Source organism: Elgaria multicarinata, chromosome 8 (genome assembly GCF_023053635.1).
Source record: "Elgaria multicarinata webbii isolate HBS135686 ecotype San Diego chromosome 8, rElgMul1.1.pri, whole genome shotgun sequence".
In the NCBI taxonomy this organism is placed as follows: domain Eukaryota; kingdom Metazoa; phylum Chordata; class Lepidosauria; order Squamata; family Anguidae; genus Elgaria; species Elgaria multicarinata.
The window spans coordinates 55892889-55919615 of NC_086178.1; the positions used below are offsets into that span (position 1 = coordinate 55892889).

At 46.7% G+C, this 26727-nt stretch overlaps 3 protein-coding genes across 5 annotated transcripts; 1 reads left to right on the forward strand and 2 right to left on the reverse strand.

The window, feature by feature from the left end:
• Positions 1-1270: 1270 nt before the first annotated feature.
• Positions 1271-11555, reverse strand: ZDHHC16 (zinc finger DHHC-type palmitoyltransferase 16). Of its 2 annotated transcripts, XM_063132507.1 has the most exons (11): positions 11402-11555; positions 8403-8655; positions 7858-8052; positions 7363-7454; positions 4790-4818; positions 4022-4155; positions 3777-3824; positions 3215-3300; positions 2883-3006; positions 2308-2378; positions 1271-2049 (listed from the first exon to the last, which is right to left on the reverse strand). In XM_063132507.1, exons 2-11 carry the CDS (start codon positions 8637-8639, stop codon positions 1935-1937), a joined length of 1131 nt encoding a protein of 376 aa, XP_062988577.1. In that variant the 5' UTR covers positions 8640-8655; positions 11402-11555; the 3' UTR covers positions 1271-1934. The 2 variants fall into 2 exon arrangements, with proteins under 2 accessions (XP_062988577.1, XP_062988578.1); XM_063132508.1 differs by lacking the exon at positions 3777-3824 and having other exon boundaries at positions 11402-11554.
• A 127-nt stretch (positions 11556-11682) lies between these two features.
• EXOSC1 (exosome component 1) lies at positions 11683-18826 on the forward strand. 2 transcript variants are annotated; one of them, XM_063132509.1, is made up of 8 exons: positions 11683-11846; positions 15690-15805; positions 16007-16138; positions 16561-16649; positions 17377-17410; positions 17798-17848; positions 17945-18029; positions 18385-18826. In XM_063132509.1, the coding sequence occupies exons 1-8, from the start codon at positions 11819-11821 to the stop codon at positions 18489-18491; spliced, it is 642 nt and encodes a 213-aa protein (XP_062988579.1). In that variant the 5' UTR covers positions 11683-11818; the 3' UTR covers positions 18492-18826. The 2 variants fall into 2 exon arrangements, with proteins under 2 accessions (XP_062988579.1, XP_062988580.1); XM_063132510.1 differs by having other exon boundaries at positions 11694-11846; positions 16007-16081.
• A 1883-nt stretch (positions 18827-20709) lies between these two features.
• Positions 20710-26727, reverse strand: PGAM1 (phosphoglycerate mutase 1). Its single transcript, XM_063132512.1, has 4 exons — positions 26476-26727; positions 23195-23469; positions 21827-22007; positions 20710-21680 (listed from the first exon to the last, which is right to left on the reverse strand). Exons 1-4 carry the CDS (start codon positions 26615-26617, stop codon positions 21511-21513), a joined length of 768 nt encoding a protein of 255 aa, XP_062988582.1. The 5' UTR covers positions 26618-26727; the 3' UTR covers positions 20710-21510.

Below are 26727 nucleotides of genomic sequence, written 5' to 3' on the forward strand. Positions count from 1 at the left end.
CCATGATCCCTCATCATTGGCTATGCTGGCTAGGGGTGACGGGAGTTTTGGGCCAGAAGTTGCCTACTCCATCACACACTTTAGGTACATTCCTACCATAACAGCGTAAGAGTATTAGTAGAGAGAGAATCATTTCCCCTTTTCTTACAATGCTGAGCTAAAATCTGTTTGAACTCAATTTTCATTGAGAATTCGCCCCCCCCTTTTTTTGCACACTTGAATTCCCCTAGCCATAAGTACACGAATTAGTTGACTTATTGGAGTACAGGTGTTTTAAATAGCTTGAAGCAAAAATATTCAGGATGGTTTTAAGTATTAGTGGTAAGAGCTTTGTCAGAACCATCTTGCATGATACATGCTGGAGAAAATGTAGAAAACTGGTTCTTTTAAAAAAACTGATCAAGGGGGCCCTTTACTACACCAGCCCAGGCAGGTAATTTAATTTTTAGATCATCAGTATTTGCCACAGTGGGAAGTAAAAAAAGTAAAACCTGCAGTGTCTTGTCCTTTCCTTGCACTATTCCATATCAGCTTAAATAGAGAATCTCATCTAAGCTCCTCTGAGTTATTCCACATTGAATCTGTAGTTTTAAAAAACAATCTTACTTGTAGAATGCTCTTCAACCATCCCTAGCACAAGTCTGAATTTTATATATGGAATGATATACCATTGTAGATATACAGGGCTAGAGTTCCTCTAGTTTGTGTACTACTCTTGTCTTTCAACGGCCTATTTGAATTGCATTTGACAACAGCTGGCAGTATAGACATGAATGGTGGTAAGGACAGTATTGAGAAAGGATTGTATGTAGAGTTGATACTTAGCCCAAAGAAAGTTCAAGGTTCATTCCTGCTATCTCCTACTTAAGGTCTTAGGAAACAGGGCAAGAAAAGGTTTCTGTCAGACTGATTGCATCCCTCCTACTCCCAACATTTTAGTCATAATAAACTTGGCAAACTGTGGTCACAGACAGTAAACTAACTTGTAATAAATGAGGCTTGAGGCACTAAGGAAGTCTAAATTGCTACTCTTAGGGGTGTGGGTTACAACGTAAACAAGAAGTACTTACATGTACTGTACAGCTTCCAAACAATGGGCCTAACTGAATACTGACTACATGTTTCTCAGGGCTTCTTTTCACTGTCAAACACTGCTGTTTGTGTAGATTCATATACAGCTATGTTCTCCTTAACCCTACTGTACCACTATTTCCGCACAATTTGGGGAAGGGACTATGTGTTTGCTAGTGGGCACACTGCTGATTGAAAAGGTTACAAAACCTACCAGGAAGTTTAATCAGAGCCCAGAACAGAGAAAGTGAAAATGTATTTGGCAGGAGCTGTTAGCTCTACCACACCATTGCCATAGCTGTAGGGGGGAAATTGACTTGTGAATCAATTCTGTGAACACACATAATCCTAAACAGTTGTGAGCTAGACAGATCCAACAGTTTGTCTTACTCGGATATCACCACCACCCCTCCCCTAAAGAGGAACTGATGCCCATATTAAAAATAGGGTATTTGTTTTTTTTATTTCTAAGGTTTTAAAAAAATCCCTACCTACTTAGAGAGAGCAGCAGGACCCTGGTGTACCAACCAGCCTCCCAAGAGTTATGGCGAGAGAGGACCTATCTCCCCTTCTCCCCCACTGTCAGGAATGACAATACTTAGTCAAGCCTCTATAGGGCGATGTGGGCAGATACGAAGTCGAGATGGGCGAGACGTCCCTGCCTCACCTCAGCTGCCTGCAGCTGGGGCTTCCTCAGCCTTCTGCCTCAGACTGCCGGAGCAAGCAGTTCACTGCAGATGATCCAGCTGTGGTGTGTTAGGCCACCTCCTCTTTTAGGGACTGGATTTTGTTAGGCTTCCCAATGAAAGCAGCCTGTGGCCTCAAGTCTTCAACCGGTTTGTGCACTTTTCTCCTTATCCTACTTAGATTGCCAGGAGAGGAGTCTTCTGTTCAGCAACACAAGGGGCAGTGTCCCAACTCAGGCCAGATCCATACGGTGGGTGGGTGGAGGGTAGCAGAACTCGGGTGACCCAGTGCCTAGGAAAGAGAGCAGTGTCTTCAACAGAATATATGGAGTGCCGGAAGCTATACAGACTTGTTTGTATACAGCTCTCTAGCCCTTTCCAGTTTACAAAGAATCTAGAGAGCCATAGCATTACTTTGGAATTCAAAATAAGCAGCTGCAGTTGTACTAATCGTACCTTCCTGGGTCAAGGGCCAACCACAATCATTCTATTACCAATGGCACAGGATGTAGGCACTTGTAGCCTCCCCCGCTTTCCAACAGTTTCTTACCTGTGTCTCTCCACACCTAGGAAAACCTTCCAGTTGCCCAAAGGTCCATAGCTGTATGGATTTCGAAACACCTAGAGCCATGGGGGAAAAGGCATGAAATTCGAGATTGCATTATATTATTCTAGCACAAGTATTCTTCCATTCTGTAAAGCACCCCCTGCTGAGAGAGCCCTTGACTGCCAGGCAAACTACAGTACCATTTAACTGGGCAAATAAACGTAAAGCAGCCACAGTCTTTAAGTTTCTTTTCAAAAATTACATCCTATTTGTATATAACTCTAGTACACTAAAAGCATCCAAACAAAGCAACTAAAATGATTACAATAAATTCAAATACAGTATATTCAAAAACATGCCTAAATAATGAAGGTTTGTGTTTCCTGGAGGTTATGATAAATGGGCAGAGTCAAATCTCAAGAGAAAGTTGTTTCCACAAGGTGGGGGCTGCAGTGGAAAAGGCCCTGTTCCAAATATTCTGGAACTGCACATTGTGAATTAAAAGGGCCCTAAGAGATGGGCTCAGATGCTCTGCCTGTCTTCTTTCCCCTCATTGAAGGTCCGGGCTCTCTCCTCACCTTGCCCTTCCATTGGAGCCTCTTCCTTTCTTTGCGGTTAATGTGCCTTTCTATGCTGGTCTCACCACGAGTGATGAGGACAGAATGCCATAGCATGAGGGCACCTAGCGCCAAGGCTACCGAGCTGGGGAAGGAAGGAGGAAAATTGTAAAAATGCCAAGGAACTGAAGTAGTCAGAACAAGGTCAGTTGGGTGAGACTCTGGGCTGTTCACTTTTGCATAGAATAAGACATCTGGTGAGCTCTGTGCAAGAAGCTTTCAAAAAAGCCCTCTGGAGGGGCCTTCCCCTTCCCCCCCATGAGCACGGTCACCTGAACAGCCAGATCAATTACCTGCAGAGGACCCAGGCATACACTACACTCTTGTGAAAAGCTCGCTGGCGGAAGGAGAAGGTGGGCGGTGGTGTCTGGGAGTACGTCTGCAAGGAAAAGCAGATGTTGCCGTGATCGGATGTGCAGAGGCAACTGTGACCCAAACCAAGATGATTATGGCAGGCTTGCAGGGACAAATGAAGGGACGTACAGCACAGCAGACAAGATGGATACCTTCTAAGAGACAAGGACCTCGGTGATCATGAATCAGCGATGGGCAGAGCATGGGTATTGGGACTCCGAACTCGCTTCCCTAACTCCCCCATTCATCACTTGTCTTCCAAAAAGGGGCAGAACATCAGTTCTGCAATTATCCCTTCCCCTTTATGGGGCAGCATGTGCCAGCTGAATGGGGGTCTGCAACTCCATTAGGGAAGAAGGGAAGGAGCGTTTCTGCCCAGGAAAGGGAATCTGAGCTGTTGCAACCACTGCTGTAGATTCACTCCTGGGGCAAAGCAGCAAAGCACCCATACCATGCTCTGTCCTGTCCCTGACCTGAGCAGCTGAGGAGCAGGTACCCCACCTGATTGGCTGTCACGTGCAGTGTCTCCTTGTCAAGAAGTTTCATTCTCTATCGGATGGAAAAGAGGCTGCCAGTTATACACGCTCAATGTTTCTGGGCCTATGTATCCCTGCTGCACATGGCAGTATCTTGTGCAGTAACAAGGCCAGAAGGAGAGAGACCCTTCCATTACCTCCCACCCACCCCCAGAGAAAACAGCCCAACCCCATCTCCCCCAAAGACCAGAACTCATCTGGGAAACTCACCTCGATGGCAGCATAGGCTTCCCAGAACATGTCCCATCCACTGACGCTGCTATAGATGCAGCCCATGGTCATGAACAACATGAAGGAGAAGAAGTAGCGATGGTTGAAGTGCCCCACACAGTTGTTCAGCCAGGCTATCTCTCAGGGTTAAAGGTCTGTAACTGCAGACAGAAAGCCAACCCTCCTCACATCGCAACAGGATAGCCAATTCTGGAGCTCCCAGCCAAACTGCACTGGCTCTTCACTGATCCAATTGCTTCCACTTCATATCCATGACACTCCCATTGGGCTTCCAGCATGCACTGCTCCTGACTTGGAGATCTGCTCCCTAAAGATGTGCTTTTAAGCAAAATCCCAGCAGTGAAGAGGGCATACCAGAGTAGTGCCTCATGCTGGAAGAATTGCTGCATGAATTTCTGGCCTCAAAAGTGTTTTCCCATTAAGCTGAAGCACGAAGGCCCCTTACGTACAGTTGATTATCCCGGCCATGTTGCCTCTCAAGAGATACGTACATCTCTGACGTTGCAGGCTACCTCCTCTAGCCAGTTAGTCTCAAGAGATCTCATACTGTTCCCTGGAGGTATACAGCATGGCTGGGAAACTTGTGGCCTTCTAGATGCTTTGGCCTACAACCCTAGCCATCATTGCCAATGAAGGAGGACGCCCATCCCAGGTATACAGATTCCTTTGAATTCCTGGGACAAGTGATCTGGCAGGACACTATCCATCACCCTAAGTCAGTCCCACTACGGGCCTGCAGAAGGATACGGCAGTGATGGTCCATCTTCAACACACACCTGTGGGAGGGAAATAGCATAGGCTTTGAGCAATATTGCATGCAGTTTAGAGACTAGACAGGCAGAAAAAGAGCTGCTTTGCATGGCTAAACAATAGTAAGAGAATGGTACAGCTGTAAAGCATGAGAAGGTGTAGCAACACAAGAGAAATGATTGTAAATCAGCACTCTGCCCTTTTGTGTACCTGCGAGCAAGAAGCCTGGGAGTCTCATAGAATCATAGAACAGCAGAGTTGGAAGGGGCCTCCAAGGCCATCGAGTCCAACCCCCTGCTCAATGCAGGAATCCACCCTAAAGCATCCCTGACAGATGGCTGTCCAGCTGCCTCTTGAATGCCTCTAGTGTGGGAGAGCCCATAACCTCCCTAGGTAACCTTCCCTCTTTGGCAAGAACTGACTGCGGGCTCACATGAATACATGCCCCCACCTCCACCCCAGTCTGCATCCCTATTGCCTTTGGGAATGTTACCTAAGCTAATATAAGGAGGCTTCTGTGCAAATTTAGAGATGCTCCTAAAGGTAAGATTGTGTATTCTGCAGATATGCAAATGTACTAGAAATATGGAGAATTTCTTTTTTGCAGAATTTAGCTTCTTGAGAACGGTAGTTTCCATTAAAAACAATGAAAGCTGGGGTGATAGAAGTAGGGTTAAAGTGAGTGGAGATGCTAAGAAAATCTGAGAGAGGCAGAGGAGGATTGAGCAGGTTTTGTAGGACTTCAATGTCCTTTGACTTTAATCTCAAAGAAAGCAGAAACCATGCAAAATAGACACATGCAAATTGAAAAGATCAGCATAATTTATTCAGGTCACAAAAACGGGGAGGTGTCCTCCCACACTACTCTGCCTATACCTACTTTTTGAATGTAGGTCTTCCTCTGAGAAAGAACAATGTTGATGCTCTTGCATTTATAACTTGGCTGAAAGGAGCAAAGTGAGGACTACACCCGAGGACTCGAGCATGACAAAGTTTAGTTTAGTTGGCCATATTGCCCAAGAGGCAACAATTAACCTGTCCCAAAAAATATCCTCTACAAAGAAAAAAAAGTCATCCTCTGAATTCTAGATCAGGAAATTCACATTCCATAGTCAAAATTATGAAAATCACTGAAGTATGTATTGGATAATGTGATTATGTTGCTCATGTTTGCATGCTTTATTTTGATGCAAATCTTTGGATAATTGGGAGAAATATAAGAGAAAAGAAAGAGAAGCTTATAGGAAGGGAATGTGGAAATCAAAAGGAAGACTTTAACTTTGGCCCTGCTAACTGCAGGAATGGGTCCCCAACACAGAGACCTTTCCCCAGTTGGAATTCGGCTCTCAGATCGGAAAAGGTCCCCCATCCCTGCTTTAACAAATTCTCAAGAATCTCTGCCAGACACAGGATTCCTCTCCTGATATTGCAAGACATTCCACATGTGCAGAACTGCAGAAAATAAACGAAACTGGTTATGGAAACTGCCAGAATTAGAGACATGCAACCACAAAACAATGGGACCTGTTGATCCTCCTATGGGGAGGGGCCATAGCTCAGAAGTGCTACGTAGACAGTCTCAGGTGTAGTCTCCAAGCTCTCCATTTCAAAGGATCTCAGGTAGCAGGGCTGGGGGAAAAACCCTCTGCCTGAGACCTTGGAGAGCTGCTGTCTGTCAGTATAGGAAGTACTAGGCCAAATGAACTAATGCAGCCTTCCCCAACCTGGTGCTCTCTCAATGTGTTGGACTGCAACTCCCATCCAGCACGGCCATTGGCATGATAGGAGTCACAACTGAGCATATCTGGAGATCACCAACCAAGTTGGGGAAGGTTGGACTAATGGTTTCTTTTCTTAAACTGCCCCGAGGAAAATACTTGAAGGGCAGTATGAAAATAGTATTATTATTATTATTATTATTATTATTATTATTAACATTTATATCTTGCTTTTCCTCCAAGGAACCCAAGGCAGTGTACATAATCCTCCTCCATTTTATCCTCACAACAACCCTGTGAGGTAGGTTGGGCTGAGAATCTGTGACTGGCCCAAAGTCACCCAGTGGGTTTCCATGGCCGAGTGGGGACTAGAACCCGGATCTCCCGACTCCCAGTACAACACCTTAGCCATTACACCACACTGGCAGTACAGTGGCTAAGATAAACAAACCATAATAAAGAGATAAATTATATAATAAAGAGATAAATCAACCATGGTTTATCTCTTTATTATTTTCCCTGGGGCGGTTGAAGATTTGGTATAAGACAGCTTCATATGTTCATACCCAATGGTTAAAGTCTGGTTTATGCAAAAGAAATGTTTAAGCAGTTATGCTTCAGAAAAAGTACAGGCTGCATAGATTTCTCCAAACTGAATCTTTTTTAAAAAGTAAAACTTATTTATTTATTTATTTAATTCATTCATTCATTCCATTTCTAAACCGGCCAATAGCCAAAGCACTCTGGGCTATTCACAAAATGGGGAAAGAGATTAAAAACAAAAACAAATTACAGGTGACAGGGAAGCATGACAGTAATGACACCTGAGTTGGACAGAAGGGAAGTGCCCACCTGTTGCAGATGCTGCAGTGATGGGTCCGAGCAGGCTTCGGGGCAATGCATTTCCTGCAGATGGAGACAGCAGCGACATCGCTCTTCGACTGCTGTGGGAAGGGAATAGCAGTGGGCATTTAGCTTTCTCTTGCCAGGATGCCATCTCCTCACACTAACCCAGAACATACACAGATCAAGAATATGTAGACCCAGGCCCTCTAACGCAGGGGTGGGCAGAAGGAAGGTCTCCAACTCTTTGGGACTTCAGCTTTCAGAGGCCCCTGCCAGCATGATCAATGGTTAGGAAAGCTGGGAGATGAAGTCCAAAACATTTGGAAATCTACTTTCTGCCCACCCTCTGCTCTAAAGCCCCAGCATAGCAGCAATTGCAGGCCTGTCTTTGGTCCATGAGAAAAGGAATGGTACGAAGTCATGCCAAATAGCCCAGGTTTAGATCTAAGCTTTAAAAGAAATGAAGAGGTGAAGTCAGAAATGCGAAGCCCTCTGCCCTACCTGTGGGGGATAACCAGGCTGAGTAGTGATGGCCATGTAGTAGTGGAAGACAATCATGACGAGGTTCCAGTGGCCATAGATGATGTGCCAGAACACCCAGGCAATGGGGTAGGTCTGCAGGATGAGTGGTATGAGGCAGACGTACACTATGACCACCACTGAGCTGGTCAATGTGATCACCAGAGCCACAAACACCTGTTGGAAGGAGGAGGAAAGGTTCTGAGCCACCAGCACCTCACAAAGAAGTCAGCCCTTTTGATGGAAGAATGGGTGGGTGGCGGATGGATCCCCTTCTTAAACCTTGCTTGGTTCTCTTGGGAATAGCAGGAGACAACAGTGTTGAGGAACTGTGAATGCCTTCTGCGAAGCACTGATACCATCTCCTCCAGCATTTGTAATGCCATCCATCCCCGTGCCCTGCTTAGTGGTTCAAAATAGCTAGTCAAGGCAGCTTGAAGCTGGGGCTGCAATTCTAGGGGCTGGAGCTGAAAACACCTCCGACAGGCCTTAAGATACACTCCGGCCCCTTGTTCCTTGATACTCACCACCCCAAACCAACGGGTCACATGGTCCACCAGCCAGTAGATGGGCTCAAAGAGGGCATCAAGAGCAGTGTCGCCATCAGCAAAAGAATTGTACAACAGCGAGCGCAGACAGAGACGCCCGTACAGCCATAGTTGTTCCACCTGCCGGGTCAGCCAGAACCGACGCCGCTGACCTAACCGCAGACACTTCAGGAAGAAGCGCATGACAGCGGAGTACATCCGTCGGCGGCTCCTCATCCCTGCCACTCAGAGCCTGGGGAAAGAGTAAGTCATGTCAGCAAGTACTGGTCAGGGGGTTTAGACAGCGGGCAAAGGCTTGGTGCTGAGCATTCAGCAACTCAAGACTGAATCTATTGCTCCAACATCATGATGCTAAGGGATGTAACGTTGCAGGGAGGTGGTACAGTCACTGCTGATCACAGGATAGCATTGAGGCTGGGGAGTCACTCTCACTCCTTACTATCAGTGGGGGTTATGGCACACTAGTAGAGAACACCAAGAGTGGGAATGCCCCTCTGTGCTTTGCTGATATTCCTGCTTTCTTCCTCAGATGGAACAACAAGACTCCTTAGGTGAGACTATACGCACCTGGAGCTCAAGGGGCAGGAGGATTCCCACCCCCCTCTCCAAAGTACTAAAGGGGCACATCTATAGGGATTACATTCAGGTTTCTTTACCCCAATGTCATTGCATTAATTGCAGATAGCCATGACAAAGGGAAAGGAAACACTGGGAGAAAACCGCAAATACAGTGAATAGTAGCGACACTGTGTCTTTCCCAATAGTGCTTAGAATTTGGGAGGAGAGGTACCCAAGGTTAGGGATGAACCCTCCCCAAAGGAAAAAAATAACCCCTTATCTTCCCCATCCTGGTGAGAGGAGCACCAGGTTGGGAAAGGGTGCCCTTATAGAGCTGAGCCCCGATAAGGTTTAAAGGGCTTTCAGATAGTGAGGGAGCAGACAGAATCTTTGCTCCCACCTTTGGTGCTTACTTCGAACTCTGCAGAATATTTTTAGGTTGGGAAAGAACCAACTGGAGAGGAAAGCAACTATTAATCCTTCCCAAACCCAGCCTAATCCCCTTGGCAACTCTATCCCAACTGGGGCAAACATCCCATTTGCACAGGAGTCAAAGAGGACCAAATTATAAAAGAAGGGAGACTGACTGGATGAGGGCACTTACCTGCTTGCTGAAGTCCAGCATCAAGCTGCAGCTAATCTAAGAGCAAGGAGGAACCTGAGCTAGGGCAGCTGCAGAGGAAACTGATCTTGGCCAATTAATATTAACCAGTATTGTGACCCTTGGAACCCCTCGGATTGATGGCCTGGAGCAAGGAACAACGGAGCAAGAGGGTCACAGGGCAGAAACAGTGCAAAGGGACTTAAGGCAGAAGGGGGAACAGAGCGCTACACTCAGAAGCGTCAACCCGATTTTTAATCTATGCAAACTCTGGCTAGCAGGCTTCTGCCTGGCTCTGCAGCAATTATTAAATCCAGTCTCAATTTAGTCTTACTGGACCAGCAAACCTCCCCCTCTCTCTAATCTAGTTCTACTTTTTTCAAAATGTGTTCTGGTACTGCCATCAGAGAAGATATTTCCTGCTGTTGGTCCTACTTACCCTTTTCAAGTTCATCTAAGGATGTTGTTATAGCTGCACAAGTTAAGTAGGGATAAGTCTACCTCCCAGCCTCTCACACATGAACTTTCACAGGGTCAGACTTTCACAGGGTCTGGGTCCTCTTAATTCTGCAACAGTAGAAACTCTGATAGAATTTTATACTTTGTGGCAGAATTCCTGCAGTGTTCTTCTTAGTAGCCAGATACCTGCATGTACACCATATCAGTCCCCACCCAGAGAATTACCCCACAGGACAGATAGTCTATAATGCACGTAATGATCTGGTGGTCATATAATTTGTTTGGAATATTTAGATGCAAAAGTAGAAGTCTCAGGTTACCTATTTGGGCTCATACACTAAATGCTTAATGATTGAGCATTCACCACCACTCCTTCACTTGTTCGTGCTGGGATTACAGTGTGCGTGTGCACATGCGCACGCACACACATATATGTATACACACAGAAAGAGAGAAAGAGCCATTGTGTCTGCCATTAGCTGGATGTACCGAGAGATCAGCCCATTCTCTGCAAGCTGAGCAGAGTTGGCATCATTCCTGGGCACAGATTAAGGGTGATTTCTGAAGCTAGCATCACCCCTCTGACAGATGGCAGCAACAGCAGAAATGACAAGAGGGAAGATTAATTACCGTGACACTCATCAAATAGTGGGACCTGCATGGGTGAGTCAATAGGCTTTCTGTGGTGGGGGGGCGAGTGAAAAGAATGTTACAGTCCAGCCTTCCCCAACCTGATGCTCTCCAGATGTGGTTGGACAACAACTCCCAGCTTCCCCAGCCAGCACTTCAACCACATCTGGGGGGATCAGGCCAGGGAAGGCTGTTATGGTCCCTACATTCTTTAGGAAATGTAGTTGATCTTGGGTTATAACTACACCGCTACGTCAACTCCAGATTCCCTACTCTAGGCATACTGGCCCCTACTGTGGACCAGAAAAACAAATATTGGAAGGGCCTGAGGAAAGGAGGGGGAGGAAGAGAAGATTCCTATCCTTTGTAGAGAATATGAGCCTTTATAGAGGCTGGGGAACTGCAAGGATTGAATCTGTTTCAGCGGATCATCGCTCTACATAAACCGGGGGAGCCACGCAACCTGAGGTGTTCCTTTCTAATGTGCCTTTCAAGGGTGCAGCTGCTATGGAAAAAGGTAGCTAAGCAATTACTGGGGAAACGAAGGGTGGACGTCCCCGGGACGGGGGACACCAGAGGCTGAGCAAGGAAGCGAAGCCTCTAAACGGCAATGGAGAAAGGGGGCAGCCGGCGCCGGAACAGCAGCCGGTTTCAAAGCACACCGGGGAAATGAGGTCTATCCCATCATGCACCGCAAGAACACCGCGTGTAATGGGGCGCTCTTCCTTACCTGGTCCTGCCATTCTCTGGGTCCAATCAAACCCAGAGTGCAAACCCCGTTATCGCATCCATCCAGACATCTTCTCCTCCTCCTCCTCCACCACCACCCTTAGCTTCAAGCCTCCTCATGCGCGCATGCGCCGCTGCACGCTGTATACGCTCAATGAGACTACATTTCCCAACGCCCATTGCAAGTCGCTTGATATTCTTTTTCCTCCAGCGGCGGTCACATTTTCACCGGCGATATGGTTTCTTTTTGACGTCCTATAGCGGACCGAAATCCCGAGGAACCGCGTGCGTGGAGGAAGTCAGGTGATCCCAGGCGCGCCCAATGAGAAGGCTGCTTACAGCCAGCCGGGAGGCCTAATAGGAGAGCGTCGTCCCCGCGCCCAGGACGGTGCCTTAAGGCCATTGGAGCGGCTGCAGAATGGCTCCCGCGCGCTACTGCGTCCCTGGTGGGTGACGGAGGGAGAGCGGGGCGGGGAGGGACGGGGCTGGTGGGGAGGGCAGGCCACGGAAGTAGCGCCCGTGGGTCCAAATCCAGGGAGCGCTGAGGGTGAGATACGTTGACAGTCCGTATCCACAAATCCTTTATCACAGTCTTCCGCATCCTGGAGCTCTCCAGGTGTGTTGGACTGCAACTCCCAGCTCTGCAGGCTGGGAGATAATGGGAGTAGTAGTCTCACGCACCTGGAGAGCAACACATTTTGGAAAAACTGCTGTGAAGTACATCTGGTTGGCCACTGTGTGCTGGACTACGCAGGCTAGCCTCCTCCAGCCCAGTGCCCTTGAGATGTATTGGACTACAGCTCCCATCATCTTATTGGCTTTGGTGGCTGGCTGGGGATGATGGGAAAGTGTGCCAGGTTGAAGAAGGCAGATGTATGAGAATTCTGATCCAGCAAAGTTCTTATGTTGATCGTTGGAAGGAGATGGGATAAACATGCTGGTCATAGGATAGTGCTGGGGTGGGGATTAGCTCAAGGCCTCCTGTACTTAACCGTCTTGTTTCTCCTCCAACAGCCAGTCAGGGAAGTCCCCAACCAGGGTATGATGTCAGTAGTCTTCCCCTCACCCCTGTGTAACTGGTATTCAGAAGCATATTGTCTCTGAGACCTGAGGTCCTATTTAGCAACTGTTAGATCTAATCCTCAATGAACTTGTCTAATCCTTTTAAAAAGCCATCTAAAAGAGTGTCCACAACTACATCTTGTAGCAGTGAATTCCATAAGTTAAGTATACATTGTCTGGAAGAAGTGCTTCCTCTTTGTCTGCCCTGAATCAACCCCCAATTTCATCAGTTGACCCTGAGTTTTGGTACTATGAGAGAGGAAGAAAAATCATATCTTTCTCCATGCTATGCATAATTTTATATTCCTTTATTAGAATATAAAAGTCTCCCACCCTGCTTAGTTGTCTTTAAAAAAAAACGCACACCAGGGATGAGGAACCCTTTTCCTATGAACAGCTGTTGAGCCACAGTAATTGATAGTGGATGGAGTCAGAGCTGATGGTGGCTTGAGCCTGAGCCAAAACTGGCCAGAGTTTACAGCAAGGATGGGCAATTTGTGGCCCTCCAGATGTTTTGGCCTATAGCTCCCTGCAACTCTAGCCACCATAGCAAATGTTGAGGGATGATGGAAACTGTAGGCCAAAACGTATGGAGGGCCATGAGTCATCCAGCCCTGGTTTACAGGATTACAGAGTGCTATCCTTCTCGCACACATGTGCACAAAGAGGAAACAATTTCCAGGGAAGTGGTCTGGAGAGCAAGAATGGGGCTGCTGCCTCTGAGAGCTGGGCAATGCTGAGAGCCATGTGAAATTAGGCCTAGTTGTTTAGTTTAGAAGAACCAATCATTTAGCCTTCCATAGGAAGCTGCTTTCTATCAGGTGAGGCTACTTGTGGACCTAGCCTGATATTGCCTGCTCTGGGTGGTATCCTCACTTGATCCTTTAAAAAAGCTAGAGAAGCCAGGGATTGAACCTGCAAAGCATGTGCTGTACCACTGAACTATAGTATCTCCCCAAAGCCTTGGTGTATATTGAAGCAGGAGAAGAGAGAAGGATAGGTGAGTGGTTGGGAACAGAATCAATAAGAAGAAATGGAGATAGTTAAGAAAGACCACAAGGGAGTGGGGAAATGTATTAATGATGGGGTGAGGGTGCTCCAGTCAAACAAAACAACGTAGTAGAAAGCAGAGATACAAGTGGAAGCTAGAGTATGTGTGTGGAAGGTATAAGGGGCACTGCAGGAGGGAAGGGGCACACAAGAGTGTAAAGGAAATTGAAGGGAGATGTGGGGTAAAGGCCCAAATTTTGGCTTGAAGCTTCTAGGAAGCCAGAGTAAAGAAATCTTGAAGCTTCTAGGAAGCCAGAGTAAAGAAATCAAGGAGAGGGTTGACATCTACTGGGGGGATGTTTCTATACTCTGGCAGGGAAAGAGAATTGCAGTATAGACCCCTCTGTTCAGGAGTTGGCTGTTCTATTCAGGAGTTGCTCTGATCACTCCTGTGAGCAGGACGGCTTCCCTCATTCCCAGTCTAGAGGTACAGTGGCTCTGTCAAAGGGTGTTTGACCAATGCCTTTCTCTCTTTTTACTCTCTGGGGATAAACCGAAGGGGATGGAGGATAGCCTACCAATATGTTGTATGCATTTACCCTACCTATATGTTGTATGTGTTTATTATTTAAAGCATTTTACCCTCTTCTTACGTGACAAGGCTCTCAGGATAGCTTACATAAGATCATTTAAAATAAAAATGTAAACTATACAAAATGTTTGTGCTTTTACTACTGTGATGAAAAAAAGAACCAAAAGCCAACAAGTCATTTTGCCTTGCTGGCTTTTGCTTCTTCTCCCCCCACCCCCACCCCACACAGAGCACTTGGCTCTAAGTAGTTGTACAATTAGGAAAGAAACGTCTTATACTTTTGCTGTAGCACTATGGTGAGAGAACCTGCATGTAACGTACTATTTCTAGTCACTGCCCTGTTAACAGTACAGGAGTGTATAACACAACAGAAGGATCCTAAGTTGGTCCTTCTTTCATTATGGCATCGTCACCTGTGGTATTTGATACTGCCTGGGGAACCTTACAGAATCTATGGAAGCATTTAAAATATCCAGTGAATATTGTGCAGACTAGACTTCACAATGCTTATTTTTTCTAGCATGGGTAATGAGGGGATATTAGGTTATCTCAGCCAGGCAGTGACTTGGGACTTAGAATCATAGAATAGCAGAGTTGGAAGGGGCCTACAAGGCCATCGAGTCCAACCCCCTGCTCAGTGCAGGAATCCACCCTAAAGCATCCCCGACAGATGCTTGTCCAGCTGCCTCTTGAAGGCCTCTAGAGTGGGAGAGCCCACAACCTCCCTAGGTAACTGATTCCATTGTCATACTGCTCTAACAGTCAGGAAGTTTTTCCTGATGTCCATCTGGAATCTGGCTTCCTTTAACTTGAGCCCGTTATTCTGTGTCCTGCACTCTGGGAGGACCGAGAAGAGATCCTGGCCCTCCTCTGTGTGACAACCTTTTAAGTACTTGAAGAGTGCTATCATGTCTCCCCTCAATCTTCTCTTCTCCAGGCTAAACATGCCCAGTTCGTTCAGTCTCTCTTCATAGGGCTTCGTTTCCAGACCCCTGATCATCCTGGTTGTCCTCCTCTGAACACGCTCCAGCTTGTCTGCATCCTTCTTGAATTGTGGAGCCCAGAACTGGATGCAATACTCTAGATGAGGCCTAACCAGGGCCGAATAGAGAGGAACCAGTACCTCACGTGATTTGGAAGCTATACTTCTATTAATGCAGCCCAAAATAGCATTTGCCTTTCTTGCAGCCATATCGCACTGTTGGCTCATATTCAGCCTGCGATCTACAACATTTCCAAGATCCTTCTCGTTTGTAGTATTGCTGAGCCAAGTATCCCCCATCTTGTAACTGTGCGTTTGGTTTCTATTTCCTAAATGTAGAACTTGGCACTTATCCCTATTAAATTTCATCCTGTTGTTTTCAGCCCAGCACTCCAGCCTATCAAGATCACTTTGAAGTTTGTTTCTGTCTTCCAGGGTATTAGCTATCCCACCCAATTTGGTGTCATCTGCAGATTTGATCAGCGTTCCCTGCACCTCCTCGTCCAAATCATTAATAAAAATGTTGAAGAGCACTGGGCCCAGGACTGAGCCCTGCGGTACCCCACTCGTTGCCTCCCCCCAGTTTGAGAAGGTTCCATTGATAAGTACTCTTTGAGTCCGATTCTAGTGTGAGAGATCCTTGACTTGTGTTCTATCTCACAGGAGAGCGACTCTGCAGCTTAGAGGAAGGAACACCCGGGAGCGGCACCTACACGCGTCATGGCTCTATCTTTGCCTCTCTGGCTGGTTGTCTCACGAAGAAAACTGAGAATGGCATGGTGAGAATGATGCAATCTCTAAGCAGCAATATATTTGGCAAGGGGGGGACTGCATGTGCAGAATGCTTTGATGCAGGTAGGGCCAGTTCATCCATAGTGAAAGGGAGAAGAGGAAACAAGTCCAGAAGGGACTTGAATTAAACATTCTGAAGCAATGCACCAAGTAAATGATAAGAACTGGTCACCTTTGTTCCCCTTCAGCTCCCAGTGATCTCTGTGATGAGGGATGTGGAATCTCAGCTTCTGCCTGACGTGGGAGCCACAGTTACATGCAAGGTAATTTCAGCAGCGTTAGCACGGCACAGTAGAACTGTCCTTCATTCAGCTACTGGTGTGTCAGGATAAGCAACAATTGGAGATACAGACGGGATATATAACCCTTGAGCTTCAAGATTGACCATGCATATGGGCAGAGTTGTTGGCTGCATCTGTTTATACTTAGGCTTCAGTGTTTAGCCCCTGTATGCCATAAACCCCTGCGTTTCTTCACCACCATACCCAGTTATGGTCCTTGCAGACATTTTCCCTTCATAGATTGGGAGTAAAACTCACTCCATCCCAGAACCTAAACTAGATTTCTCCCCCACAGAGCTGATAGTGTTACAGATAGTAATTGCTAAGGATATTATGTCTCTGAGAAAGAGGGAAAGGGTGATTGATGAGACATTGAAGTGCTACATCCAGAGATTACAGTTTGAAACAAATAAATTCATGGCTTTCTCTCTCCGTCCACCCCCCACTCCACATCCATTCAGGTTTGCAGCATTAACTCCCGTTTTGCCAAGGTGCACATCTTGTATGTTGGTTCTACACCGCTAAAATCCCCATTCCGTGGAACAATACGGTAGGGAGTAGGTTTTTTTGGTTGCGGGCATTTTCAGAGGCATTGGGTATCTGTAGTGTTAGGGGTTGGCTTAAACTCCCACCTTGATCAATTCTTGGTCTGACTCTCAACATTGGAACTTTAGTTCTAGTGAGAATTACGGAGAGTGATTGTTGGCTCTAAGAATCTGCAATCACTTGGCAGACCATGACGACACAGTGGCTCAGTTCAGACAACACGTTAGTCGATGCAGTTTGAAAACTCCACTCAACGGTTGTGTTCTTAGGAGGTACTCCATGCACATGTTCTAACTCCACCATTGTGTGGCTGTGGGCTACTGGGGAGTTGAGTAAAATCCATCATGACATCTGATTGACAGTTCCTCCCCCTCTCTTCTCCCCCCCCCCCGGTCCTCCCAATGGTATCCCATCAGCCATTGCAGGAACAACAAAACAACCCCAGTGGCTCTCCTAGAGCAGCACTCGCCAGGGAACTGTAGCCAGTGGGCAAAGTCAACTCAACGGAAAACTCCACAGAGCCCGCCACACAACACACAACAGTTGTGCAGGAACTCTCCTCTGCCAGTGTGGATATTCTGTGTGGGGTGTTTCCACCATGGAATTCTAAAACCACTGTTGAGAAACCTGTTGTCTGGACTGAGCCAGTCAGTTGTCTTATGGGTGGGAGGGAGAGGAGGAGGAGGAGGAGGAGAGGGTTTAAGGTCTCATCTTCCCTTCTCCCATTACAGGAGAGAAGATATCCGAGCTACAGAGAAAGACAAGGTCAGTCAGATAAACATTTTGACTAGAACATACGCTTAAAATGGGGAATGTAGGTAATGCACATAGCCAGAATTTTTTCCATTCATGTTCTTTCCATCATTACTGGTCTTGGAATGATTACTGGCAGAGGTCAAAACCATGTGTGGGCAAGAGGCCTCTCACCAATACTTCTTTTTCAGGTTTGCTGAGGAAAAGATCTGTAATTGAAGTATATTCTAGCACAAGATCGGATGGAAATCATTGCAGTTTTAAGCTTTCCTCCATGTCTAAATTGGTCTTGCTTCATTGCACCATCTCTCTCATAATATCAGTTTCTTGAAGGTGTTGCAGTGTTTTGATCACTATATTCTCTCTCTTTTCCCCTCCCCACCCATCACATGGTGACAGGTAGAGGTTTACAAGAGTTTCCGCCCAGGAGACATTGTTCTGGCCAAAGTTGTATCCTTTTTCTGTTGCTTTTGTGTTCTAGCTTGTGATGACTAGGTGGAAGAGAAATCCTCATTCTATTTCCCTTAACTCAACCTGTGGGGCTAGATCTCCTTAGGTGATGCACAGTCAAACTACTTGCTGACCACTGCAGAAAATGAGCTAGGGGTAGTGGTGGCTCACAGTGAAGCAGGTAAGAACACTCTCATTCCAAGGAAGTTGGAGGTAATGCTGAAATGGACTGTAATACTAGCGTTTTCTGGGCCTCAAGCTTCTGCAAGAGTAAGTAGGAAGCACTGTGGGCCTTTGGGAACACCACTGTTGTGTGACAGGGGAGTTCTAAAGTAATGTGCAGAAACCTGGTGCAAAATGAAATGGGCAATTTCTGGGTGCATCATTTTGGAGGGCCTTCTGAGACTGGAGTTGCTCAGTTTCAGAGGGGCAGGTGGTGGCAGCAGCATGAATTAATTGTGGAGTATCTTCACTCAGTGGAGGATTCTTTCTTTCCCTGGGGAGATTGTAAATATTGACTTCTCTTTTGATCCCAGGAGTACAGATGGTGCCAATCAGCTGGTGTGAAATGCAGTGCCCCAGTACACATGGCAAGGAGCTGCGCAAGGTAGCCCGGGTACAGCCCCAGTTTCTACAGACATAGTGAACAATACATATGCCAAGATGCACAACTAGTACAGGAAAGGCTTAGCTCTGGGCATAGAGCTAGACGGACTTGAAAGTAGCCTTCTATGCTGTTGCTGTAAATCGGTCTCATGAGTGTGCAAGATAGAGCTGGGCCTAAGGAAATGTATGTTCACATCTGATTCTGGAATGGTCTGGGGAAAGAGACCTTGACTACAGCCTGTTTCCCCCAATTTTATATCCCAATTCCACTGTGTTTTTAAATAAGCCAATACACTATTTTCTATAATCCCCACGTTTCCTGCCTTGACTCAGTCTTTGGACCTGCCTTGGAAGGACAAATAAAACTATGTAAAGAGAGTTGCTTGCTTGCATTCTTTCAGTCGTTTCTTCTCATCCTTACCCATACCACATCAGGGTGATATGAAGAGTTTCCCTCTAGAGAAGGTTGAACTGCCTAGTTTGCCCCTTGAACCTAGTCAATATCCATAATCTTTGCTGTACTTGTCTACTGGTTTTGACATACTAGCACCCATAAATAGAATTGAATAGTATCCAACAATAAGGCTGAAGTCCCCAGCATGGTACCCATGTACACCAGTGTGCTAGCTCTGCCAGATTCCATGCCCCTCCCAATTTTAAAATAAAAAATAACAAGGAGGCAGGCATGCTGTAAAGCAAAGGACCAGCCTCCAGGCCATCTTTATTTCCAAGAATGTGTCTTGGCCCTACATGGACCTGAGACATTCCTGGAAAATAAAAATAGCAAGTGGCTGTAGCCCAACACTTCATTTCAAAGTGTGCTATGGGAGGCTAGAGGGATGGCGGATAGCAGGAGCCAAGTGTTTTACCAGTACTGTGTCTGTTTTGTTTTTTGTGCTTGTGTGTTAAGCTTTGTTGTGTTTATTTTAATTATTTTTAGCCCCCCCCCCCCTTTAAGGGTAGAACCTATTTGTTTTGATGTAATGTGCTTTGGCTGGCTTTGTGTTGCTTTCTTTTATCCTCACCAGATTGCCTTCTGGGAAATTTGTGTTTTGCTACTGGCCATACCCGCCAGGGCAGCCATTTTGTGAAAGTACCCACAGCACCCTCAGAGTTCCAAATGTGCTCATCAGCCCCAAAAGGTTGTGAATCCCTGCAGTAAGGCAATACGGTAGGAGAGTTTGCATGGTCTGTTTCAGTTTTCTTATAGGATGACCCCTCACACCCTTAGAACTAGTTTGCTAGGAGGTTACCTGGAAGTTGAGCAGATACTCTGGGGAAATATACCAAGAAGAATGTGTTTATTCAAGTGCTACTGTTACAATCTCCAGAAACTCCCATTTGAGGCTTTCAGCATTTCTCCTTGCCATCTGATTTCCTGTGGAAGAGAGCCCTTTCCTGCATTGTGAAATGCTTTTTACCATCTGCCAACATTAGTAATCTTAGAAGAGTCGGCCTATACCAAAACCCAGCTATTTTCCTCTTGAATTGAAACATGAACTATTTGAATCTGAACCAGACCAGATTATCGTGAAATTTTGGGTACAAGTTCAGAGGTAGAGCTTTGCTAAAAGAAAAATCTGTTTTGATTTTTATATGTGTGCGTTTATGTAGGCATAAGTTCCTAAAGGGAAGAGAACTTCACTCTTCACTGACCTGGAATCTTGTGCCAGCTTCCTCCACTGTAGCTGAGAAAGGAATGGGTGGAAGGAAAGGAGCATTACAGGGTGCAGGGGCAGTTTGGCTGTTGTGCTAAGTACTGGACTAGTTCCACTAACATCTGGCCATAATGTTATCCCCTGAATCATGATGGAATCAGTAGCTTTAATACCTGAGAAGATGGTTGGACAGCTGCTGCAGCCCACACAGGATAACCTGAGTTGGAATAAGGAGAAGCTTCTCTACAGCAAAACTGTGACAGCTTTTTCTTTCAGTACCTTTCCAGCAATTAAGATGTTTTCTTGAAGTAGGGTCAGTGGAAGCTACATAAGATAAATAATAAAACTACTCCGCTAGTCTTTTAGAATCTCAATAGTTGGGCCACCCTGCTGAGTATAGGGACCAGAAAACAGCTCCACTAGGAATGAGACAGCTGGGATGGTCAGTCAATGCAACCATCTTACAGCTCTCTGCCCCTGAGCCTTAGAATCCAGAGCTTTCAGTGGATGCCACAAACTAACCTGGAAGCATCTGAGGTGTCTTGGGTTGGGGTTCCACTAGGTAACCCTATTAATAAGTAACACGGACACAGCAGCTATTGCACATAATTCCTTTATTTTACTGAGACTAGGGCAAATGCAGCCATTGTACAGTGAAGTGAGCTCCAGTGTAAACCTGCCTTATGTCAGACAGGGATACCACACAGACTGTGGGGCAGAAAAGCAACACATGATGATACACAGTATCTGGGCTTACTGACACTACACAGCAAGGTTAGGGGATCACAGCTGGAGAGTCCAGGGTGGGTACTGTTCCCTTTTTTCCCCTGCCCTCACCCCTTCTCCCTATCATTTTAAAGGCAATAAAACCTACAGAATCAGATATAGCTCTAGGGACAGCTTATATACCCTTTAATGAAGTGACAAGCGGTCTCGAAAAAGACTCAATAGAAATCAATTATCCTTGCATCCGTAGTGCTGTCCCAATCACCCCTAGTCTTAAAGTCACAATTCTGAATGGCCAAACCAAATCAAGCAATACTTGTCTGACTACAACTACAGCTGCCACGCGAAATGGAATGAAGGCAGGAGGGTCTCTCTTTAGGGAATGCTTGGGGATCCTCCTCCACTTTAGCAGCATCACATTCCATTGCACTGGGACTGGCTACACCCTCTGCTGGACTGTGGTCCACATCCCTAGGGAGGCTATCTAGCCAGATCCTATTGGAGAAAAGTGAATGTGGAAGGAAATTGGGCTTGAAAGAAAGAACTTGGCCCCAAGAAGCTTCACCTCCTTTGGTGCTGCTGCCCAATCCCTCAGATTTGTGGCAGGTATGTGCTGGGAAGGAAAGGGAGGAGGGAGGGGATCTTCTACTGATTGCTTGTCTGTCCCTGCCTTCACTTCTTGACCTTGCCCTGGGCTGCCACAGCTTCCATGGCCTTGCGGACAGTCTCCTCGTCTCCCAGGAACTGCATGGGCTTGATAGGCTTCAGGTTTTTGTCCAGCTCATAGACTATGGGGATTCCAGTGGGCAGATTGAGTTCCATGATCGCTGCCTCAGACATTCCTGCAAAAAGGGAGCGATGAGTCACATAAGCAGTTAGGCTATATCGCCCCACCCAAGAACAGTTAAAGGGGAACCTTCTTAGAGCTTGTCTTTAGACTTGACCAGGCTTGTGTGGCCTCTGGTCTCCAAGTCACAAGCAGACTTACCTTCTAGATGCTTAACAATGCCACGGAGACTGTTGCCATGGGCAGCAATGAGCACCCTCTTGCCTTCTTTGATCTGAGGAACAATTTCCTCATTCCAGAAAGGCAGGGCCCGAGCAATGGTATCTTTCAGGCTCTCACATGTAGGCAGCTGATCTTCAGTGAGGTCAGCATAGCGGCGATCCTGGGGAAGAATATGCAGTAGCATTTAAAACATGCTTGAAACCTCCTGGAGACTACCAAAGCTACCTGTTTAGTGGGATTAGGAAGCATCCTCACCTCAGAAAGTGCTTTAGAGAAACTGATTCTTAGACCTGTGCTCCAGCTATGCATCATGTTCATAGTTGCCTGCTGTACTTGACATGCTAGAGTAGGCACTTTACAAACAAGCACATGAGAGAGCTGCTGTGTTTTATGGTGGTCTGGCCAGTGACCCCTTTGATCTCCCATATCAACATTACTATTACTTAATACTGTCAATGGCATGCAAAGCTTTAAATCAGGGGTGGAGTGCGCCCCTCCAGATGTTTTTGCCGACAAGTTAACCAGCCGTGCTTTAAATACTTGTTTGCCAAAACATGCCTCCTCCATTATTGATCACTGTGCAGCACAAAACTATGAATATTGCTTTGGTTCTTCACCACCCTGCTCCACTGAAGTCTTCTCTTCAGTATCATGCATTCATTTAAACATCCATACCCAGACTTATACCTTTTTACTAGACCTAATCACAATTTAATTGTCCCCCTGTGTTCAACCTATCTGGAAGAAAAATCATACTTCTAGCCTTTCAATGCATGTAATTGGTATCCTAATCCACATAGCACATATACTAATGTGCTAGCACTTACTCCATATTAGCTCAATCTAGAATTAAATAGCCTGATCTTGCATGTGGCTTGTACTCTAGCCATTTCCATGGTTCACTCAAACATGTTGTATAGGTAGAAGTCTCCACCCCCTCTGTGCAAATAGCCTTGACTGTTGTCACCATGCAGTACAAACATCCATGAAAGGACACAATGTAAATGATTAATTGCATGAACGGCATTCCTGTTTGTCACAATACACAGCACAATAGTCACATCCCATGCAAAACCAGTAATTAGCAAGGCTAACTGTAGGGCTCCCAAAGCCTCTGGAATAGAGACAGTAATGTATCAACAAGGTCCAAGCAGCAGATGGAGATGGATGAAAATGTAGCCCGATGAATCCATTGGGAAGGGAATAAGCAAAACAAGAGGCATGACATGAAGTCCCATACAATTTACAGGGTTCTGCTTCAAGTCAATCATTTCAAAATCCTCCCTCCCCATCCTCAAAGCAACCCCCACTTTCATGCCATTTATGGATTAGAGCTTCCCAGCTCACCTTGCTGATGGTACTGTAGAAAGGGTGATCAGGCTCCATTGGAGGTGGTGGAATGTCAAAGGAACGTCTCCAGACCTTCACCTGAGCCTCACCATGTTTAGCCGCTGTCTCAGCTTTGTTCAGGCCTGTCAGGCCACCGTAGTGCCTCTCATTGAGGCGCCAGGTCCTCACTACAGGTAGCCACATTTGATCAATGACATCCAGCACAGTCCAGAGGGTGCGGATTGCCCTCTTCTGCACAGATGTGAAGCAGATGTCGAACTCATAACCAGCATCTGGAAGGACCCAGAGAAAACAAGATGTAGTGATGGACACCAACTTGGATGGCTTTAAAAGGGAGATTAGACACTTTCACGGAGAATGCTGCTATCAATGGTTACTAGTCATGATGGCTATATATTACCTCCAGTATTGGAGGCGGTATATCAAAGAACACAAGCTGGCTGGCTTTCTATAGCCATCTGGCTGGCCATTGTTGGAACAGAATGCTGAACAAGATAGGCCTTTGGTCTGAGCCAGCATACACTTATAAGTCTGCTTTAACCTGAAAGCTCAGTAACACATCACCTTTACAACAATTATGGATGAAATACAAAGCCAATCCATCCTGACTCCTCTGCTAACCTGAGACACTAAAGTGAGCTAAACATCTGAGCTTCACATCTGTTCACCCAAGATTTTACTGCTAAATACAGGATGAAGAAGTCACCTACCAAACTGTCTGGGTGGGAAAACCCAACAAGCAAATAATGTTGAAAGAAAAAACCTTGGTGAAATAGGTAGTTTTACCAATCTTCTATGGTCACAATCACCAAGCTCCAGTACTGGAAGTAGCAGCAATCCTAGATAGTGTCCAGACATTGCATCCTTCTAAAACACAATTCCACAATGTAGCCAATTTATGTCGATTGGCTACACAAACCCATTGAAGTGGAATAATGCAATGCTTATGTAATCATTGCGGGGGGGGGAGGGGGATCTGAGCAGCTGCTGCTCTCTTCACTGACCAAGAGAAGAAAAAACAGCTAGTTGTCTCTCCCCAAAAAGGCCACCATGTACAGCAGCATTAATAAAAGGTCCTTAAAATTGCTTGCTCGCTCCCTTGTGCCCTATTGCCCCACTCAGTAGAAAGGAAAAAGGATTATGCAACAAAGCGAACCAGTACTGAGGTGGAGAAAGCAGCAGTTGGGCAACCGAGAGGGGTGAGATGTGACCATATAAGCACTGGACAAATCATGCATGGTCCCACGCCAGATCCTTTAAACAACACACACCGATGATAGCTTAAGAGAGTACTAGAACCAATCGATGGGGGCACTTTTTACACTGAAGGCTTTTTATTCTACAAAATTCCCAGGTAAAAGCAGTCTGTAGATCTCTTTCAATGAACATAAATAAAAGGGAGAAATGAACAGGGTTTGGCTGCTTCTTGAGCATGCAGAGGATTAACATGCTGGCCCTAGTTGTTTCCTGGAACTCTTCCTCCCCTCTCCCACTACTTCCTGTACCAAGAATTGGGCACAAGCTCTCTCCCTGTTGCAGCAGTACTGAATGACTCAGCTCCTGCTACATCTTCCTAACAAAAGGCCCAGCTAGATTGGCAATGCACCCTGAAGGGTGGACAGGAGGGGGTGGGGGAGGACAGAAGCATGCTCAGCGGCACATCTCATGACATATAAGGCTACTGCTGAGTTCTTTCTTTGGAGATAACAGAGGGCATTACTTGGTTCAGGCAGATACAGTGCCCTGATGGAGGGACAGATGGCAAAGTGACCTATCCAAGGTCACTGCGAGACAGTTGCACATCTGAGGGAACATACCTAGAGAGGCAGTCACCCTTTTAACCCTGGAAGAATAGCACATGCCGCCTACTCAGAGTAAGCCATGCCTCTTTTGCATGCAAGGCAGAAAGAGTGAACAAGCAGCACATGTTTTACACTCAATTTATCCTACTACCCAGATGCTAAACCAGTCTTCCCTAACCTGATGCCCTCCAAATGTGTTGAACTGCAACTTCTATCATCCCCAACCCATTGGCTGAGGATGATGGAAAGTGTAGTTCAACACATCTGGAGGGCATCAGATTGGGAAAAGCTGTCTTAGAACTATAGCAAGAAAAAAATACTAAGCCATCCGTATCATGTTTGGCATCAATTTAGACAGAGGCATCTATTCGGGGCCAGCAGGCATCAATCACTGCAAGAAAAGTGACCAGGGTTCTGGCTAGTCTAGGACCTCTCCCCCTTTAGGCCCTGGCGGGAAGGAGGTTTGAAAATGATTAGGGGAAACCTCTCCTTTGTCCTACCTTTACATTTCTCTCTCTGCATGAATACTACAAATTCCGAGGCTAAGCCCTGGCTCCGAGAACACACGTGTGTCCCAGAAAAAGAAATCCGCTCCACTCAAAGCCCCAGAGGTCACACTCACACACACACACACACACACACACACACACACAAGGTTTAAGAGCATCCTTGTTCTGCAGGACCGATTTCTGACTTGTGGGACAGTCCCCAACGCAATTCCTGGAGAGCAAGTTCAACTGAATTCAGTGGGATTTGCTTCCGAATAAATATGGGAGGGATGTAGCTCAGCCTTCCCTAACATGGTGACCTCCAGATGTTTCAGACTACCACAAGCCCCAGCCAGTATGGTTTGGAGTGATGCGAGTTACCGTTATCTAGAATTACACATCTGGAGGGTTCCAAGTTCGGAAAGGCTAACCTTCCCCAACCTCGCACCCTCCGGAAGTGTTGGACTACAACTCCCCAAAAAACCCAACCAGCTATGCTGGGTGGGGGAGTCTAGGAGTTGGACTCTGTACAGCACCATGTACATTGATGGTGCTATATAAATAAATAAATAAATAATAATAATAATAATAATAGTCCACCACATCCGGAGGGCGCCAGGTTGGAGAAGTCTAGGCTAAGCTGTTAGCCCGCCCCAGCAAAGTGCAAGGCCCGAGACGGCCCTTTCCTTTGTGCGTGGAAGCGAAGGCCCCCGCGTGTATCAAGCGGAACCCAGGCAACCTGCGTTCCCACCCACCCCGCATCATGGGGCTCCTTTGTCCAAGGTTACTCTTCACGGCTTGCAGCCTCCATCATCCCCAACGTGCCCTACTGACAACCCCACCAGCCTCGCCCGCTTGCTCGGGTGCCTCCCTCTCCTGCCCGGCCCCAATGCCCGCGTCTCCGAGCAGCGGCTGAACTCGCGAGCATCCTCGAGCTCCCTCCAGCAGGCCGCCGCTTCCTCCTCCCGCCACTCCCCGGTCTCTTCACCTCTCAACGCTTCTCCGCCCCGCCGGGCTTCTTCCTGCCCCGCCGGGCTCAGGTCTGCATCGTACCAGCCGCTGAAACGGTTCTCGAGGTTCCAGGCGCTCTCGCCGTGCCGAACCAGAACTAGCCTGTACGCAGCCGCCATGCCGGAAAACGGATTGAATCGCAAGCGGTGCAGACGCGCCGGGTTTGTGTGCTCTCACTGCCCTCACCCGACCGACAAGGAGACACTCTGCCTGCCGCAGGGAGCATGCG

Bases quoted from the DNA above. Each gene is read 5' to 3' on its own strand.
- ZDHHC16 (XM_063132507.1), bottom strand. From the start codon at position 8,639: ATGAGGAGCCGCCGACGGATGTACTCCGCTGTCATGCGCTTCTTCCTG. The intron at 4,156-4,789 runs GTATCCTTCTGC...CCTGAGAGATAG, and splicing joins GAAGATGGACCATCACTGCC to CCTGGCTGAACAACTGTGTG. The intron at 2,379-2,882 runs GTGAGGAGAGAG...CCATGGCTCTAG, and splicing joins GGCTCCAATGGAAGGGCAAG to GTGTTTCGAAATCCATACAG.
- EXOSC1 (XM_063132509.1), top strand. From the start codon at position 11,819: ATGGCTCCCGCGCGCTACTGCGTCCCTG. The intron at 17,411-17,797 runs GTCAGTCAGATA...ACATGGTGACAG, and splicing joins GAGCTACAGAGAAAGACAAG to GTAGAGGTTTACAAGAGTTT. The intron at 18,030-18,384 runs GTAAGAACACTC...TTTTGATCCCAG, and splicing joins GGTGGCTCACAGTGAAGCAG to GAGTACAGATGGTGCCAATC.
- PGAM1 (XM_063132512.1), bottom strand. From the start codon at position 26,617: ATGGCGGCTGCGTACAGGCTAGTTCTGGTTCGGCACGGCGAGAGCGCC. The intron at 22,008-23,194 runs GTGAGCTGGGAA...ATTCTTCCCCAG, and splicing joins TCTACAGTACCATCAGCAAG to GATCGCCGCTATGCTGACCT. The intron at 21,681-21,826 runs GTAAGTCTGCTT...CCCTTTTTGCAG, and splicing joins CATTGTTAAGCATCTAGAAG to GAATGTCTGAGGCAGCGATC.